This window comes from Lathyrus oleraceus, chromosome 6 (assembly GCF_024323335.1).
Source record: "Lathyrus oleraceus cultivar Zhongwan6 chromosome 6, CAAS_Psat_ZW6_1.0, whole genome shotgun sequence".
Lineage (NCBI taxonomy): Eukaryota > Viridiplantae > Streptophyta > Magnoliopsida > Fabales > Fabaceae > Lathyrus > Lathyrus oleraceus.
Window position 1 is genome coordinate 379,523,806 of NC_066584.1, and position 17,942 is coordinate 379,541,747.

Here is a 17,942-nt window from a genome sequence, read left to right on the forward strand (position 1 = left end):
CTTTGTAATCCTGTAAGATAAGGACAAGTTTAAGGTACGACCGAAGGGATTGACATCGCAACACAAAAACTCAGGAGTGTTGTCGTAAATGCAACAAACGTATGACTAAAGCAATAAAAAACCCACAACACAAAGCACACACACAAAGAAAGTGGCAAAACCACTAAGTCGACAATAACGACTCGCCTCTATCTTGGTAGCTAGTCATTCTAGATGTCACGGTGGGTCGGTCACACGTAAACCAGGGACCAGTTTTCCACCAAGGGGAAGGGGTATCGCCCCTTGGTCGGACATGGCCCCGGAGACGTCTATAAACTTTAAGCGAAAACCTCATAAGTTAATGCAAAGTCCAAAACAATTAATTCTTGCTCAAATGCATGCACTTTAAGTAGGTAGAAGCAATGTTTCAGTATCAAATTCATTTGGTCACACTTCCTAGTGCATGGTACTACATTAAAAAAAATGGGGGAAGAAAGACACATATAATCTTTAAGGAGCCGAATTTTTCATCTTGGAGAAAGTTTTCAAGGTCTCCCGGAAAGAGATACCTTTGTAACATATAAAGTAGCCCATATGGAGGTCAGAGCTTTTTATCATTCCTTACTTTGTCCCTCGCTAAGAGAGTTACTTGATCGACTAACTAGACAGGAAGAATGAAGGCACTTAAGGCATCACCTATCTCGGTAAGAAAAACATAATCCTTTTGTACTTCATGCAAGTGTGTATCTCGCTGAAGCGTCTGATTATGGATACTCTCCTCCAACATCCATTTCTCCTTGCATCGTTGATCAAATAGGAAAACATCCCAGCGAATGACTCCACGAATGGCTAGAATGGTAAAAGAGCACCAAGTATAATACGCCAGACTCTAAAACTCCTTCTTGATAGATTTTGGTTAAGTTGGTAAGGTAAGAGCAATCCTCCTCCAATTTAGACGTTTGATGTTCCTTTGAAGTACGGGGTCTTGGTCTACCCAAGAAGACAGGAGCCAGAGGACTTGGCATGTGCGGCACCCGTCTAGAATTACTACGGATACAAACACCTCTAGAAGACGCCTAAGGAGGTTTCCCCTCAAGAATCCTGCTGAAATAATTAGGGGAGGAACATAAATGTGCATTGAAGTGTTTGAAGGACCAGCAACAGTCGGGCTATTTGGAGAAAGACCTACATCCATAAAGGATCTATCCATGCTACTTTTTCTAGCAAAGATAGAAATAATTGATGAAGTGACAATATCAAACCAAGAAACAGACATCTTCTTTGGATTTTCGACTCATGATAAACACTACTTTCTTTAGTTACGAAAAGATAATATGTTGTAGAAATACAGGTGAAAAATAAGCAAAGGTAACGCCTCAAGAAACTGCAAAACTGACTCTTCAAAGATCGTGTGGCGACTTACCAGAAAAGTAATAAGCACTTTCAACAATCCAGATAGCCTCAAGAAGGCACTTGAGTATTTCAGTTTCCAAATATCATTATGACAGAGCTTACGAAAAGATGGTTGAAGCATGGGGTGCATTAAAGGCACGAATTCCCAAATACATTATACCACATATTGGCTTTCCATTCGATCCATGATGTGATCGGCGTGAAATAGAAAATATGGAGAAAAAAACCCACACTTCCAAGCAGAGACGAGGGCTTCGAGGACAATTGTTTTAGGTTGGCCAAAAAGGCCAACAGTCGCAACCTAGAGAAAGTAATAATTCAACAAGTCACTCGAAGGATTTGAGTGTTATTCTGGGGCTGATAATGGGAGATATAAATTCAGGTTCATCCAATAGTTCCATGCATCCTACGCTTGAAGAATAGTGGGTGGTTACAATAATTCCACTATATCAATGAAAGTGTGTCATTCTCTATTCAAACTTCATTCTCTTATCTCAATCACGTACAAACTTGAGCGTCGAAGTGTTAACCATGCAAGTCAGTTATTCCCTCACCACATAAGAAGTTCAAGTTCATCATTTCACCCCTCAACCTCCATTCTCTAATCAATTCTGGTTCCATGATGGAATAATGCCATTGTCTATGGGAATCAACTTTTGATTCCCATGTTTTCTATGATTGAATGTTCCTACTTCAATTTAATGATTCAAAGCTTTCTCAACATATCATATTGATGTTCCTGAGATTGTACCACATATCCACTATTCTCAATTTACTCCGATAGCAGATCAACTCCGATTTTCAAAAATTCAAAATATCTAATCACTAGATCCTTCGACAATGGTTGAATCTAAAGTCACTTGCTTTGCCACTTTGCGCAGAGCAGTCGTCGTTGTTGCTACTCAAGCTGCAAGAAACATGTGGCCTCCTCCTCATGATTGCTCTATAAGTATGTTTCTCGGGCCTTCCGATACTACCATAGCCACTTCCCTAAGGGTTTGAGACGTCGTTTACTAATAAGATCCAAACATGTGGGACCTCCTCATCCACTAGGGAGATGAGTTATTTTAGGAAGTGTGTCAGAATCTAAGATTTGATACTACCTCTTGATAAATTGACATCATATTCAGAAAGTTCAAATAACCAAGACATCATCCTTCCAGTCAGATCAGGCTTATTCAGAATTTGACAGATTGGATAGTTCGTCTTCACTACCATGTGATTCCCTTGGAAGTGGGGACTTAGCTTCCTTATTGTTATCACGACCATGAATGTTAGTCTCTCTATCTTCTTGTCTCTCAACTTCATACCCTTAAACACTTTGCCGATGAAGTAAACTTCTTGTTTAGTCTTCTCTTTTTTTCACCAGTACAAAGTTCATCGCTCTGTTAGTTATTAGATCTCGTTCACTGGGGTTACTAAAAAGGTTTCTAGTACTTGAGAGGTTACCGAAAAATTTTTCGCTCTAAAATGAATCATCGCACTCGTTAGTTCACTTAAACTTCTCCTTCTTCTTTATAGTAGGGGAAAATGAAAGGCTTTATGACCAACACATGAAAGAAACTTGGACAAGACAGACAATCACTCTGTTAGTTATTGGACCTCCTTCATTGAGATGGGGTTTCTCATATCAATAATGTCTTAACATTTTTTCGGGATTTTCCTCTATTCCTCTTATGGTAAGAATGAATCACAAAAACTTATATATTTGAACCCCAAAAGAACATTTGGCAAAGTTTAGATGCATGTACCAACTCTAGAATGGCTTCAGGATTTTTTCTAGGTCACTATAGTGATATCCTTCCTCCGGAGTCTTTACGACCATTTCATCAAAGTACACTTCTAGGGTATTCCTTATTTGATTGGATAATACATTATACATCAACCTTTGATAGGTGGCACATGTGTTCTTCAATCCAAAAGGCACAATGTAGTAGTAATTATAATTGTTTTACATGAAGGTCATCTTGGACACGTCTATATGATCCATATTTATTTGGCTATAACTAGAATATGTGTCCATGTAACTCAGAGTTTTGTACCCCAAAGACACGTCTATAAATTTGTCAATGTTTGGCAATAGATAGGATCCTTAGGGCACACCAGGTTTAAATGGATGAAATCTACACACATTCGCCATTTTGTGAGGATTTTTGGACTAGTACCACATTTTCTAACAAGGTTGGATAATTGATTTCTACAATTAAACATTTTTCCTTCAATTTTCCTACCTTTTTGTCTATAGATGTTTGTTTCTCTTCGCGAGCCTTGTGTTTTATCTACGTTATTGGTTTTACTGTGTTATTAATGGTGAGGCGGTAACACACGACCACGGTGTTGATTCAAGGCATATCAAGTGGGGCCCAATAAATAGTTTGTTTCTTTTGAGTAGGGCGATCGCATTTTTTTCCCAAGCTTCTGTCATAGAAATGCCCAAATTGGTGGTATGTAATTTTAAGGATCCAATCAAGACCTCTTTCAGGTCCTCGATAGGCTTGAGCCTCTCCTTTCCAGGTTCTATCCTGGGGTCCAAATCTATAAAATTAACCTCATTGATGATTGGTTGTGGTGCAACGACAACCACCATAATCGCCTTCCTGATCCTTAGTCTAGTTTGGTAACATCTTCTGGCAGTTTCTTGATTTCCTTAGATCATGCCAATATGCCCGTTCGGTAAAGGATACTTCATGTTCAAGTATAATGTTGACAAAGCGTCCCCTAGGAGGTTAAAGGAAGGTCACCCAATGATTATGTTGTATAACCATGGGGAATCTACTACAAGATATTTGACTTTGATCATCTTGGCTATCTTCTTAAATATGAACACTGTCTTAGAGTTATGTAGCATTTCTCCTGGATTCATTTGCTAGAGAAACCCACCAAAGAGCCTTTGAAAGGATGAAGTTCGTATAGGTCCACCTTTAGCCTATCAAAGGCTTCCTAGTACAGGACATCAGGTGAACTTCATGGATCAATCAATGTTCACTTGGTCTCCTAGTCATTACATTGCTCTTTTATGACCATAAGGTCATTATCTTGTAGAGGATTATTGCGGTGTCTTTTTGAGAGAAGAAGATTTTAGGATTCAGATCATCCTTTGAGTTTTCCTTAAACATAGTGGGTGAATCTTCTACCACCATAACTTGGTAGGCGTATCTTCTACGGGAGGAGTTGAATTATCCTCCAACTATAGTATTCAGAGTATGGAACCTCCCCTAAGCTCTTTGTTTTTCTTGGACTTAGGGCTTCTAGGTTGAACTCGCCTTTGAGTCCTAGAACCATATATAATCTATTGAGAGTCGGTTCTGGCGTATTTCTTTAGAGGGCCCTCTTGGATAAGTCGTTTGATCTCTCTTTTAAGCTGGTAGCAGTCATTAGTCTGATGACTGTTTACCTTGTGGTACTTGCACAATCTTTCGAGTTCGGGTCCCATTGTATCTGAATTGGGGGCAGGCTGAGGCAAAATATCATGAGTGTGAAGCACTTCACGTGATATTTGCTCCTGGCGGGTGTTGAGGGAGTGAAATTATCAGTGGGCCTTCCACTTCGCTTGAAAGTCTCCCTATCACTGACATGCAAGGTGTAGTGACTTCTGCGTTGCTATGACAATAAGTCGAATTCGCCATAGGTGCACTCTTTGATGTCTATGTCCTTCTTCTGAACGTTGCTCTTTTCTCCCTTTATGTAATATTCATCATGTGCCCTAATTTTAGTCATGAAGACAACGGGATTTTGAGCGAAAGATTTGTTGAAATGCCTGACTCTCAAATTGTTATGGAATGCTCCCACGAACATCTGGTTTGGATGAATTACCTTAATGCTCTCCTCATGAATCGGACGAGGTATTCTCTCAATGACTCAAAATGTCCTTGACAAATATTGAACAGACTATTGGTAGACACTTTTCGGTGTTTATTCGCTGAAAATTGGTGAACAAGTTTTCTAGAGAGGTCATGATAACCAATAACTGAAAGGTGGGGGAGATTTAGAACCACCTTAGGGTCACCTCCTTGAAAGTGCTAGACATAAACTTGCAATTTAATAAAATGCGTCTATGATCATCATTTAAGTTTTAACTGCTATAATGTGTTCTTGGGGATCGCTCTTCCCATCAAATTTCACCAATGACGGCGGTTTGAAATTCTTTGGTGTTGGAGTGCCCCAAATCTCATCTAAAAGAGATTAGGGATCCAAGGCCTTCTCTTCTTGGAAATCTTCATGGCGCCACTCCCCGAGTGTTAGGGCATTATGTAATAATTGATCAATTAGATATCAACAAATATATTTTAATAGATTTAATATGAAATTTAAAAAATTAATTATCCTCAATTATCTTTCTTAATTTAAAAAAATTGTTTTTTTTCTATTTATAATAGTGATCCAATATTGTGAGTTAACAATCATCAAATATCATTTAAAATTTTACATGAAGAGAAGAGATACATTGGCGTAAACAAAATGCACTATCCTCAATATTCTCCACTTATGATATCGTTGCTCATCAGCCTACAATACTTGGTACAATTACTCTCCTTCCGTCCTAACACTAACACCACCCATCAATGTTGCAATCATCAAGCAAGGCCTTTCAAAAAATGTTCTAGACAATTTGTGAAACTTCTTTTTTTTTTCTCAACTCAAACTGTTTTAAAATGATATTATCAAGTCTGTTTAATTTATTTTGAAAGTTAGCTACTAAGATCATCTTTTGTTATATTTTCGAAGAAAATTCAAGATTCTTCCTTCTCTTTTTAGAGAAAATGAAGCTCGAGAATACACTGATTAGGTATTATTGTTACATATTATTATTATATTATTATAATATAATAACAACAACGAAAATGATGAAACTACTCAAGTGAAAACCAGCTATTATTCTACTCAAAATTGCCACTAGTGTTTCCTGAATATACAAAAATGAAAGAATACAAATTTGAGCCAAGTCAAATGTAATTGATGAATGATTTCTATAGACTATTGAGTACACTTCGTAGCGGAAGTACCTGCACCTTCCATGCTGCTTAATTGACCATGAAAAAAGGTCGTGAAACTAGTGAACAGCAGATGTCAAACTCATTTCCTTTCCTCTGTGTCAAGCTTTTCTGGGACAGGAGGTTGAGTATATGTATTCAGTTAATGAAGAAAGAAACAGAATACTGTCTCTATGATCTGTGTGCCGATGTGACAATATTGTTAGACTCAAAGCTTCTCCAATTTGCCAGACAATCTTCCCGAATGACGCAAAACTGCATCCACAAGTGCTTGTGTTTGTAAATTTCAAGTATAAGCTTTGTTATAGTCCAAGTGATTTCTGCTTGTAACCATACTTCATCCTTTCGTATAATTTCTCTTTTGTTTTTCTTTTTTTATCCATTTTTGTTCTGTACCTTTCTTCTCTCTCCCTTTCATAAATCCCTTGCCAGTGCACCTCTCCTGTCATTGGCCACAACCAATTTTCCCTTGGATCGTCGCCATCATCTGCAGCTTCACCTAGATCTTCATCCATACTTTTTAACAACGAAGAGTTGAAATATTTTGCCCACATATAACCCTTCCGATGTTCAATTAGGTGCTGCTCTTCCATAGAACCAGTATTAGGATTTATATATACCATCTTTCGTGCACTATGATAAGCCCATACATTGATAAGAAGTTCCAACACTCGACAGTAACAGTGTTTTTCCTGAGTAGGAGGAACAGAAGTAAGAAAAACCAACAAATTCTGAAACCTTAAAAGCAGCAAGCAAGTTACCTACCTCAATCTCTGAAGAGCCTAACAAGCACATGCTGTATTTACCGGAGTCTCTGTGAAAAGCATCAATGGAATCAACGAACATCCTGCATTCAATTGATAACATTTCATGTTTCTACTTTCATTCACATCAAGGAAGTGCTTTTCATTATTAACAGAATGTAATGAAAGCTAACATCGATCAATTAGTTACCGAGAAAACATTACGAACTCCAGGAAAGAAGGGGTTGGCATCACCCAACTGTGCAGAGCTGACCAGTAACCTCCATCTTCAGGCATGGGGGGTAGTCCTTCAGCATTGGGGGGCAATGCATACATCTGGCGGAAGCTATCTTGAAAAACATTCCTGATGCAATATGAAACATAATATCAGACGAGTTTGAAACACTTCAGATTACTCAAAGACAATATCCAGAAACTCCATTTTGGATTTCCAAACATTATTAAGTATAGAGAAAGTCTCCTATTGTCAACATAATCTGTCTCTACTAATTAATCTAACTGTTTCATAACATTTTAATGTGTAGGTAGTACACAAGATGCAACTTTAGAATAGAATATATCATGGAAGGGTGGAATGCTTGAAATTCTCAGACAACTGAAATATAGCAATGAACAAAAGGAGAGTATCCGGTTATTTTCCATATTATATACCTGCAGTTCCCTCCATTTAAGATATCACACATTGACCAAAATGTAAGTGCATTGTTGCTTCCTATGACACTCCCATCCAGGTCCACGCGTCCCCAAAAATAGATTACATCTCCTCTAACACTCTCATGCATTGTCTCTTCCAAAACCTTTTCAGCTTCCACTGACAGTGATACCTGTTTTTCCAAAATGATTAAAATCAAGCAACAAATAGGTGCAATAAGGGTAAAATTGAAACAAAGAAACGAAGACCCAGGTTTCCCGAAACAAAACTTAATCCGTGCATCAATTGATACATAATAACTTCAACAATACAATATGGAGAATGCTAACAAGCGGCCTTAGCGCATTGATTAAGGGATCAAAGGAAGTAACTTTTGTATCAAAAACTTGGCTAAATTTGAATGCTGGATTAACTAAAATTATTTAAATTATTAAAGCAACTTAGCATGGTTTAACATAAACACAAAGATTTATTATACTTATCAAAATAAAAATGTCATAAGGAATACCTTCCTACCAGCAGCACGCCATGACTGAAACCCAATCCAAGGCCTCCTATGAATGCTATCCACCCTATTTGCAATTGCAAACAGTCCTCCCATTTCACAGAGAATGTCACGGTAATATGTCTCATTCAGAAAAGGCAAACGGCCGACAGCATCCACATCATCAGAGCTTTGTCTTTGTGATCTTCTAGACTGCCAGAAATAAGATTATATTATATTATTAGGGGAAAAAATATGCCCAGCTAATTAACATGTAACACTAACAAAATCAAACTTAAATTCAAACAATGTGGTCCTCCCACAAAGGGAAATAGAGCAAAAAATATCTGAAAGGAACTATGTATTACTCCGTCCCTTTTTATTATATGCAGCCTTTTGCACTGTACAAAATGGACTTATAATTAATGACGGGTGTAGTGTAAGATAACAGCATATGCGTGCTCTTCTGTTTCTTTTTAAGGGATAAAGGAGGCAAATGAATATAAGAGGTGTGCTCTGAATTTGAATACCTCTGTAAGGGTACTCTATCTAGACACAAGAAATATACTTCAAGAGATGGGGGTAAGACTAAAAGGAAACAAAGTTATGAATTATTTAAACTTCAGAAAAAGATACTCACAAGGCTTAACCCGCGATATAAAGAGCCATGGTGCAAAAACGGCCACGCTCCAGCACCACTGTATATCTCATATATGCAGACAGGTTGTCCTGTTCTCTCAAGCTCCCCTTCATCCCGCTCATTGGCTTCAAACTTCAGTTTCTCAGATTTCCTAGCACTCCGATATATCTCATCCCAAACACCAACATCTTTCTCCAACCTCTCTTCAACCTACAACAGAATGAAATGATTTTTAGAACTAGGTATCTCTAAAATAAACTGATCGTGAATTCCATAGAGATGAAATGAAAAAAGGGGTAGTAAACAGGTAGAACGGAAGATAAAAGTTGAAATCAGTTGCAGCAATTGGAAGATTGCACCATACCTGTTCCATTTCGAGCATTTCACTTTCTTCAGATATTTCAATTTCTCTCAGAATGTCCCAATCCAATTTGGTTAGTTCATCTAGTATTGGAACATCCGTTCCATTGTCAATTATGTTTGTTGAATAATTAAGGCCAGCCAACTCTTTCTCAACAGCATGGACAACGGTAACTTTTTCTTTGGAAAAATTGTCATTCATTTTTAGTAAGTCAATATCTAGTTCTATTTCACTCTGGAAAAAACTCCATTCCCATGCTCCCTGTTGAATTTGAGAAACAGGGCCAGGCAGTGAAGAATCTGAAGGAAAACTTAGTACATTCTCCAGAAGTCTCGCATAGCCAGTTATGCAATCCAAAGCAAGCACATTTTTAGCAAACTGTCTTCCAGATGATCCAACAGCTTGAGCAAATTTAGAAAGTCTTCCACTTGAAAGAAGAAGCGAAAAAGCATTCATCAAAGCTTCGGGGTTGTGTTTAGAATAAAAAACCCCATGAACTCCATCCACAATCTGCGAGTTGAGAAACGTTCGATGAAAATGTAGTAGCTATGGTTACAGAATTCAATGAATGACAAAAAGAAGGACAAGACCAAACTTACATATTTTCGTAATATAGGAAAATCAGGGGCAATGACTGGGATTTCAAAAGTCATTGCTCTGATTAACAATGGAGGAAAACCCTGTACATCTTGAGCAGAACCATATAGAACAATATCAGCTATCAGTAGCACACTATTCACATCACCATTCAAGCCATAATGTCTTATAGAACCATGAGGAAGTCCCAAACGTGAAGCAACTTCCTACACCAAAAGATAAGGGATCAATAAACAATTCAAAGACAACATACTGAAGGCTGAGACAATGTAGCTAAAGACAAGTTGAACAGAACAAAATAGAGGAATGTCATTCGTATAATTTAGAAAGACCATATTTAAGATTTATGTGTCTCCAGTTGTTAGTTTCTTTGTCATTTCATACTGACATACTCCTATCATGCCACTTTCTTACTGTTACCTCCCATGCAATGGGAAATTCTTCCTGTATTCAATTATTTCTTAGAGATGAGGTTAAAACTTCTTATGAAAACATTATCATAATGGCAGCCTAATGTTATCTTTTGATAGCATGAGCATTAAAAAAATATATGACGCACAGTACATTTTAAGAAAAGAGACTACCTCTAAAGCGTCATCATAACCATCAGTTGAATTGCCACATAGGAAAACAAACTTGAATGACTCAGTTGCATCATTCCTCCTTGCATATTTTGTCAGCAGAGGCCCTATGGAATGCATTGCAACAGCATATTCCCAAGATAGGTCATCATAGAAGATTGAGCTCCCAACAACTAAAACAACCATATCATTTTTACCAAATCCACTATGTTCCCTGAGCTGATCCCTAGTGTGGGTCTTACTATAGCTTTCTGCAGCCCACACATCTACTGGCGATCCAGGAATCACAAAGAAGTTTCCAGTGTCAAGCTCACTATATAACATCTGATACATGAAAAGAAACAAGTTTTGAGCACTAGCTTCAAAACATTTAAGACAGATTTAATGAAGAGATCCTAATTCCTAATACTGTCTGATAAGAAATGTGCTTGGGGATTAACTCAACCCTACAAAACCGGCATGTAGGGTGAGGATTGCCCCCGCTTATAAAGACATCTCCACATGCCATATATATTGTCCGGTGTGGGATTCTTAACATACCCCCTCACGCCCAAGACTGGACATCTAGAGCGTGAAAATAAATGATGGGTGACCCGATAGCGGAAACCTGATAGCAGGTGGTCCACCGGATCTTAAACAAGGCTATTGATATCATGTTAAGAAATGCGGTTGGAGCATAACTCAAACCCTACAAAACCGGCTTGTAGGGTGAGGATTGCCCCCACTTATAAAGACATGTTCAGACCATATATTGTCTGATGTGGGACACTTTAACACTGTCAATGTCCAAGGCTTTGTGCAAACGTAACTAAATCTTTACCGGATAAGTAAAATCTGGAAAGACAATGGCACTGGCTCTGCTAAAAGCACTTCTCCAGTGAGAAATAAGATGTTGCCAACCCATTTGTTCATAAAATGAAAGACGTCTTGAAAGGCTATCTTCTTGAATAATCCATATCAATGGTACTGAACAAAAAGGCTCCTGCATAAGGCTGCACAAATATAAAACTCACTAATCATAGCATCTAAAACTTCAAACAAGAAGCATCGCCTACAACCATAGTGAAGCGACAGAAAGATGCCACAGAATGCTCACTGTTTTGTTGTTCAAATCCAAATTATATAATCAAAATCAGATCTAAAGCAGGGATGTATATGCATTGGTAAACAAATACCTTTCAACGTTAAATAAAGCATATGACATACTTTCTTAACACCTAAACCACCAACAAAATACCCTGTCTTTCTAATTCATTTCTCAGACCGATTGCTCAGAAAAGTTCCTACATGTGTACTCATATACATACACGGGGAGAAAAACAAGAATGCATATTTGACACAGCATAATTCAAACAATCAGGTTCAATAAAAAAAAAGTAGGGATGTCAATGGGGCGGGGGAGGGGCGGAGGATGGATCCCCGTTCCCATCCCCATCCCTGAATCTATTCTCCATTCCTGTCCCGGATCCCCGCCACAGGGGGATTTTGTCCTCCATCCCCGTCCCCGAGGGATCCACAGAGAACCATAAACATAATAAAATATAAAATAAATCTATTATTTTTAATCAAATTAATAGTGAAAAAATCAAAAACTAACCAAAGAAATATGTATAAATTAATAGTGTTAAGATCCTTTCTTTCAGCAAGAAAGAACTCCTAGGACAGAAACGTATTGAGTAGTCAAAAGCATGACTAGGATTCTTTATTCAACAGCAGTAGGGAAAGAATAGTACAGAATATTCTCAAAGGAGCACTCTCATTTCACACTGGCTTAACCAGTCATAAAACTCAAGAATTCTGAGATATCCTCCTCATGTACCAATTGAGGGTTTTTTAAAGACTTGCTAAGAGTAACCAAAATAACAACAGAAATAGCATACTGCTATTAACAGGCAAAACAACCACGTAACAAACTAACTTACCAATTGCTGAGTCTGTATCAACTCTTAACTACTCTAACTCTCCTTTATTATATATCCTAACATAAACCCTAAAGTGAGTCTACATATCAAATCAAGATGTGGATAAAAAGCTTACTCTATGTACAAGCCTCTCCAAGAATTTTAAATTATCACAATTAACATCAAAATAAAAAATAAAACCCTATCTTGATGAAAGCAAAGAGAGCTAACAATTTATTCTTTTGCATGTATTTGTAACATACGTAACATCAAAACATTTCTCACAAAAATGGTCGAGAGACAATTTATTCTTTTGCATGTATTTATAACATATGTAACATCAAAACATTTCTCACAAAAATGGTCGAGGGAAAAGGAAGTGAGGGTGAGTGAAAACCTATGAAGCACATACTCTGACACGAATACCAGGACACGACACAACGTGGACACTCCGACATCGATTATGTCAAAAACATAGGACACCGACACCGCTACATATATAATAGTATTTAACATTCATTTATCCATATATTATTTAAAAAGTTAAAAAATATTATATTCTAAATTGATGTCTTTAATTCTACATTAATAACATTGTATTGATGACATTGTTGCAATACATGTTTAACCCTTATATACGTGCAAGAGATTTGTCCATGAAATGTATAAGGTGTGTCGAAACAAAGAAAATACTTTTTGAAACACTTGTTTGAATTGTCTAACACACGTTGTGAGTATCATTAGGGTGTCTGACACCAGTTCAAAGAGTGTCAAAACAAGAAAAAACAAAGAAAAACAATCATTTTTTGGAGGGACACTTGTTTGACTTTTCCGACACTCATAAGACTTTTCCGACAGATGTCATACAAGTGTCGAACACTGACATGTCGGACACCGCAACACGCCTACTCTTAGAGGTGTTCGTGCTTCATAGTTGAAAACATGAAACTACAAATCTCCTAATTTTCATTCTGCAGGATATTTAGCCCAAATGTCAGCAACTAGTTTGTTACAATAGAACGGATTCAACAAGTTGACAACAATATCTCAGAATTTGGATTGGACCTAACTCGTCCCTACAAAACCGACTTGTAAGGTGAGGATTACCCCCACTTATAAACACACCATATGTCATATCTCTAATCAACGTGGGACTAAATTCACCCCTTCAAACTCAACACAGTGAAGATGTTGGAGGCTGCAATGAAGGCTAGCCAAAGTGCCGCAATTAAGGCAACTAGGGACAAACCGCAAATAAGGCAGAAATTCCAACACACACCCTCACGCTTGGGCCTCAATAAGCCCGAAGCGTGTGTGGGAAACCCAACAATGGATCTAGGATAAACTCTAATACCATCTCATAATGTATGGGTTGGACCTAACTCATCCCTATAAAACCGGCTTGTAAGGTGAGGATTGCCCCCACTTATATGCCATATCTCTAATCAATGTGGGACTAAATCCACCCCTTCAAACCCAACACAATGAAGGTGTTGAGGCTGCAATGAAGGCTAGTCAAAATGCCGCAATTAAGGCAACTAGGGACAAACCGCAAATAAGGCAGAAATTCCAACACAATATAATCAGCCAGTTACTTGAAGTTAGATTTTAGGGAGAGAGAAAACCAGGTCTCTAGAATACATGGGAATTACAAAAAGGACTCTACTGTATCATTCTTGGTCTAAGTATCACATTGATACTGATTGAGGCTGTATCCAAAATAAAATCTACCTGTTCATCCTATTACCTGTCCAGCTTTATTTCATTCCTATCCTATTTTCTGTTTCTAAAGAAGGTAAACAAACTTTCATCACTAACTTCCATTTCAAACAAAAATACATTCCTATTGATCAAGCATTTCAAAAAAGTGCAAAAATTCAACTCAATCACTAAAAGAAAACATATTCGTGAGATCTGCAGAATAAGCCCAACTGCTAAACCTACCAATCAAAGTTATCTTCAGTCCAAACAACAAATTTTCAACTTCTAGTACTTACTTGAAAGTTTAAAGTAGGCAAAATGATAAAAACTTTAATGGAAAACACCCAAAAAATAGCAACACTGGTTCAACTTTAGGAGACGAAATTAGAAACTCACCACAAGCCCAACATACTAATCCAAAGCACAGAGATTTTACAACTTAAAAACTGAATTTGATAAATAAAAGGAAACCCACCTTGAAATGGCTTCTTTTGCTTCTAGCGAGTCAACAATGACACCTTCAAAACTGCGGGGATACAAAAAGGGAAAGGGGGGAAAGTGTTAAACACCGTACCAAGTTAAAACAAGAAATTATGCCAAAAGAAGATTTACCAAAAGAAAATGCATGTTAAGATATTAACAATAACACGAGTAAAGGTAACTTATACTGCCCCAACATAAAACAGGAAAAATAAATTTAGTTAAAGACACATACTTTGACCAGTCAATCTGGCCTTGCTGTTCTGTACTCAAAGGAGAAACGCCATCACCTATCTTTTCCCACATTGGGCGAGCGTTCCCACGCCCTACTGCAAAAATCTAGCAAGAGACACGGAAAAAAAAGCAGGGCCTCACAAAATGTTTGCTATATTACAACACCAGACAAATAGTTTAACAATCTACAGCATCAATGTTAAAGAAAACATATTTTTACAATGATTGAAGTACACTTGCTTATGACAGATGAATCTAAGGCCCGTGGTTTAGAGCAAAACAGCATCTATAGAGAAGTTGAGAGAAACCATACAGAAAATGCCAATGACTTACCTTAAACACATAACCCAACTTCTGTAGATTCTGAATTACAGTAACCAACATCAATGATTGGGGATCTACCGTCATGTGGCCTAAAACCTGAAATACAAAACAAGTGCAGATGGTTATACTAAGAGCATTCACCAGCAACAGTAACCAAGCTTCATCCCACTAAGAGCATTTAATCATACAAAATTTGATAAGATGCTTAACATACAGGATACTTTGCTAAGTGATCCAGTCACTTTTTTCTTTTATAATAGTTTGTATGAAGATGTTAATTGATTAGCCCTCACATCTAGGACCAGCGTTGTTGGCCCAAGGGCTGCAGAACAGGTTCTGGACCACAAAGAAGTTGTGCTTTTCCGTATGTTTTTGAAAAGCAAATAGTATTTTCTTCTAGCAGTAACTGTGATGCTCATCACTCAATTAGTTAACAAACACATAATCATGAAGATGCCTATCAAAGTTCCTATGTGAGGATTCTTGTTTGAAAAACAACTTTTAACATTTCACTTTTTTCAGTTTGAACAACAGTGAGGATAAAGATTTGTCTCATGAATGTTGGTATAAGAAAACCAAATAGACTTTGCACTTTTGTTGTGGAATTACATCATGACCGTGGACATGCCCATCCAATGTTAATAGAAAAAAGCAAATCCTCTTTATCCTCCATTCTTTTCATAATCGCCCAATTTTAGTAACTAAATAAATAAATAAAATTAGAAGTTTGTTGCAAGTTGCATTTTAGGGCCACCATTTCTCTTGAAGCAAATCTCACTTCTATGTCAGACATATTAGTTTTACATAAAAAATTCCAAACATCAAGTGTAGCCCCTATGAAATCATATATTTTAAGAAGTTGCATGGAAACTAAATGTTGAAGACTCTTTCCCCCTGCTTGAGTGAACTAAGTAGCTAGAACGCTTCAACCTTTTATCAGTTAAAATATAAAATTACATCCCCAAGAACAGAACTTAAAAAACTTCCCCAAAAGAAAACTACGAGGTCCACTTCACTCTAGTACAAACAATGATATTTGTCAGCACAATTTCTGTTTCTCTTAGCTTTAATTGAAGGGAAAATTAATTTGATAACTGGGGGAGAATGCAATCTATTTATGCTCAATGACAAATTAAGAGTCTGGATTTGGATAATGAAAAACACGATTCTTCTCTCCACTCTCTCCTGTCATAACTCAAATGAATCCATGATAGCTAATATATTTCCTAAAACTAACTATGGTCCCTTAAACTATGTAGCACCGACACCTCTAAAAAAGGCATGTCCGTGTCCGTGTCGAGGTCGGACATTGGCACCGACACTTGTGATTACATTTAATTTATACATTTTTTCAAATTATTAATGGTGTCGCCGTGTCAGTGTCGGGATCATGTTCGGGGTGTCCGTGCTTCATAGCCCTTAAATCCATTGTTTTTTGTCCTCTGATAAAACAAGCAGAAGAAAAAAACCATTATGCAGTAAATAAAAAACGTCCAAAGAAAACATATAACTTATGTGTCTCTGTGTCTTAATTAAAATGGATCCTTCCAATAAAATACACTATCTATCAACTGAGAAATAATGAATATGGTTGAATAGATTCTAATTAAAGTAACCTTGAACTCATGCTCCACAAACAATAAAATTCACATACTGTGATTGAATAAAGAACAGTGAAACATAGAAAAGAAGAAAGTTAAGGGAACTCACTAGAGCTATTCTGGGAGCACGAACAGCAATCCTAGGCAGAGAGCGAAGCCGATCGAGACCATCGCCAGAGAGGAACTTTTGAGAAACCTTACCAGGAACGAACTTGAGCGTGCTACCGAACTTAAGGCCTTGGCGGAGATTTAACGAATGCTCGTTACGCTGGCGAAAGACGGAGGTAATAGAGCTCTGCAAAGCAATAGAAGCGAGTGCGAAGAGGAAAACAACAGCGAAGATCAATGCGTACAATCCAGACTTGGTTATGAAGAAAGGACAGAAAGAGAGTAAGCCTTTGCGAGTGAAACGGTTATGGAGGTGAGATCGGCTACTGGTGGCGGACCTAGGTAAATGACGATCGGAAGCTGATTTTAGTCGGTCACGGTTATAGCTAGGGTTACGTTTGAAAGGGAATCGACCTCGGATCGAGGAGAATCCAAACTCGCTGGCACCGCCGGCATCGTCGATCTCCGGTTGCGAAATGGAGTTGCGGGAGAGGCCCATCCGGGAAGATTTTCCCGGGAAAGTGAGGGAAAATGGAGTTGGAAAATCAGGGAAGTGATTTGGAGAGAAGAATGAAAACGAGTGAAGAAAGAGTTGGCATTTGGTATGAATCAATTAATATTTCATTTCATATTTGGAAAGAAGATTTGGTTTTGTCTTTCTCTCTTCCTTCCAATACTCTCACTTTTGTCAACCAGAAACACTCTCTCTCTTACAAACAACTGCATGCACTCAACAGATTAACTCAATGGTAATTACTGCAGTTTTTACCTTTTTTACATTGGTGATGTTTAATTAATACGAGTAGTAACCATGTCCATGCTCTTCTAGAATTTTTATGTACTTTCTTTTTCTACAATATATACTAGTAGTAATTATTATTTTTAGTTTAAATATGTATTTCTTCTTGTAGGTAGACCGCTTTTTATTTTTAATTCCAATAAAAAAAATTATTTTGTTTTTTTTAATATTTGATCTATTAAATCGACTAATCAGATTCAATGTCAGATTTGACATTAAGTTATTTTAATCTTTTTAATCACAATTACGGAGATTGAATTATAGTTTTTTTTATCAAATTTAACGTGAATCATCAATGGATCAATTAACGATTGATTAAATTTTTTATTTTA

General features: G+C 37.3%; 1 protein-coding gene across 1 annotated transcript; it reads right to left on the bottom strand.

Moving 5' to 3' along the window:
• Positions 1-6,234: 6,234 nt before the first annotated feature.
• Positions 6,235-17,519, bottom strand: LOC127091508 (uncharacterized). The gene is made up of 14 exons (XM_051030169.1): positions 16,813-17,519; positions 15,112-15,198; positions 14,780-14,883; positions 14,540-14,590; positions 11,283-11,454; positions 10,466-10,786; positions 9,884-10,087; positions 9,288-9,794; positions 8,924-9,133; positions 8,308-8,496; positions 7,799-7,971; positions 7,338-7,490; positions 7,149-7,230; positions 6,235-7,075 (listed from the first exon to the last, which is right to left on the bottom strand). The coding sequence occupies exons 1-14, from the start codon at positions 17,308-17,310 to the stop codon at positions 6,686-6,688; spliced, it is 3,141 nt and encodes a 1,046-aa protein (XP_050886126.1). The 5' UTR covers positions 17,311-17,519; the 3' UTR covers positions 6,235-6,685.
• Between the last annotated feature and the right edge of the window lie 423 nt (positions 17,520-17,942).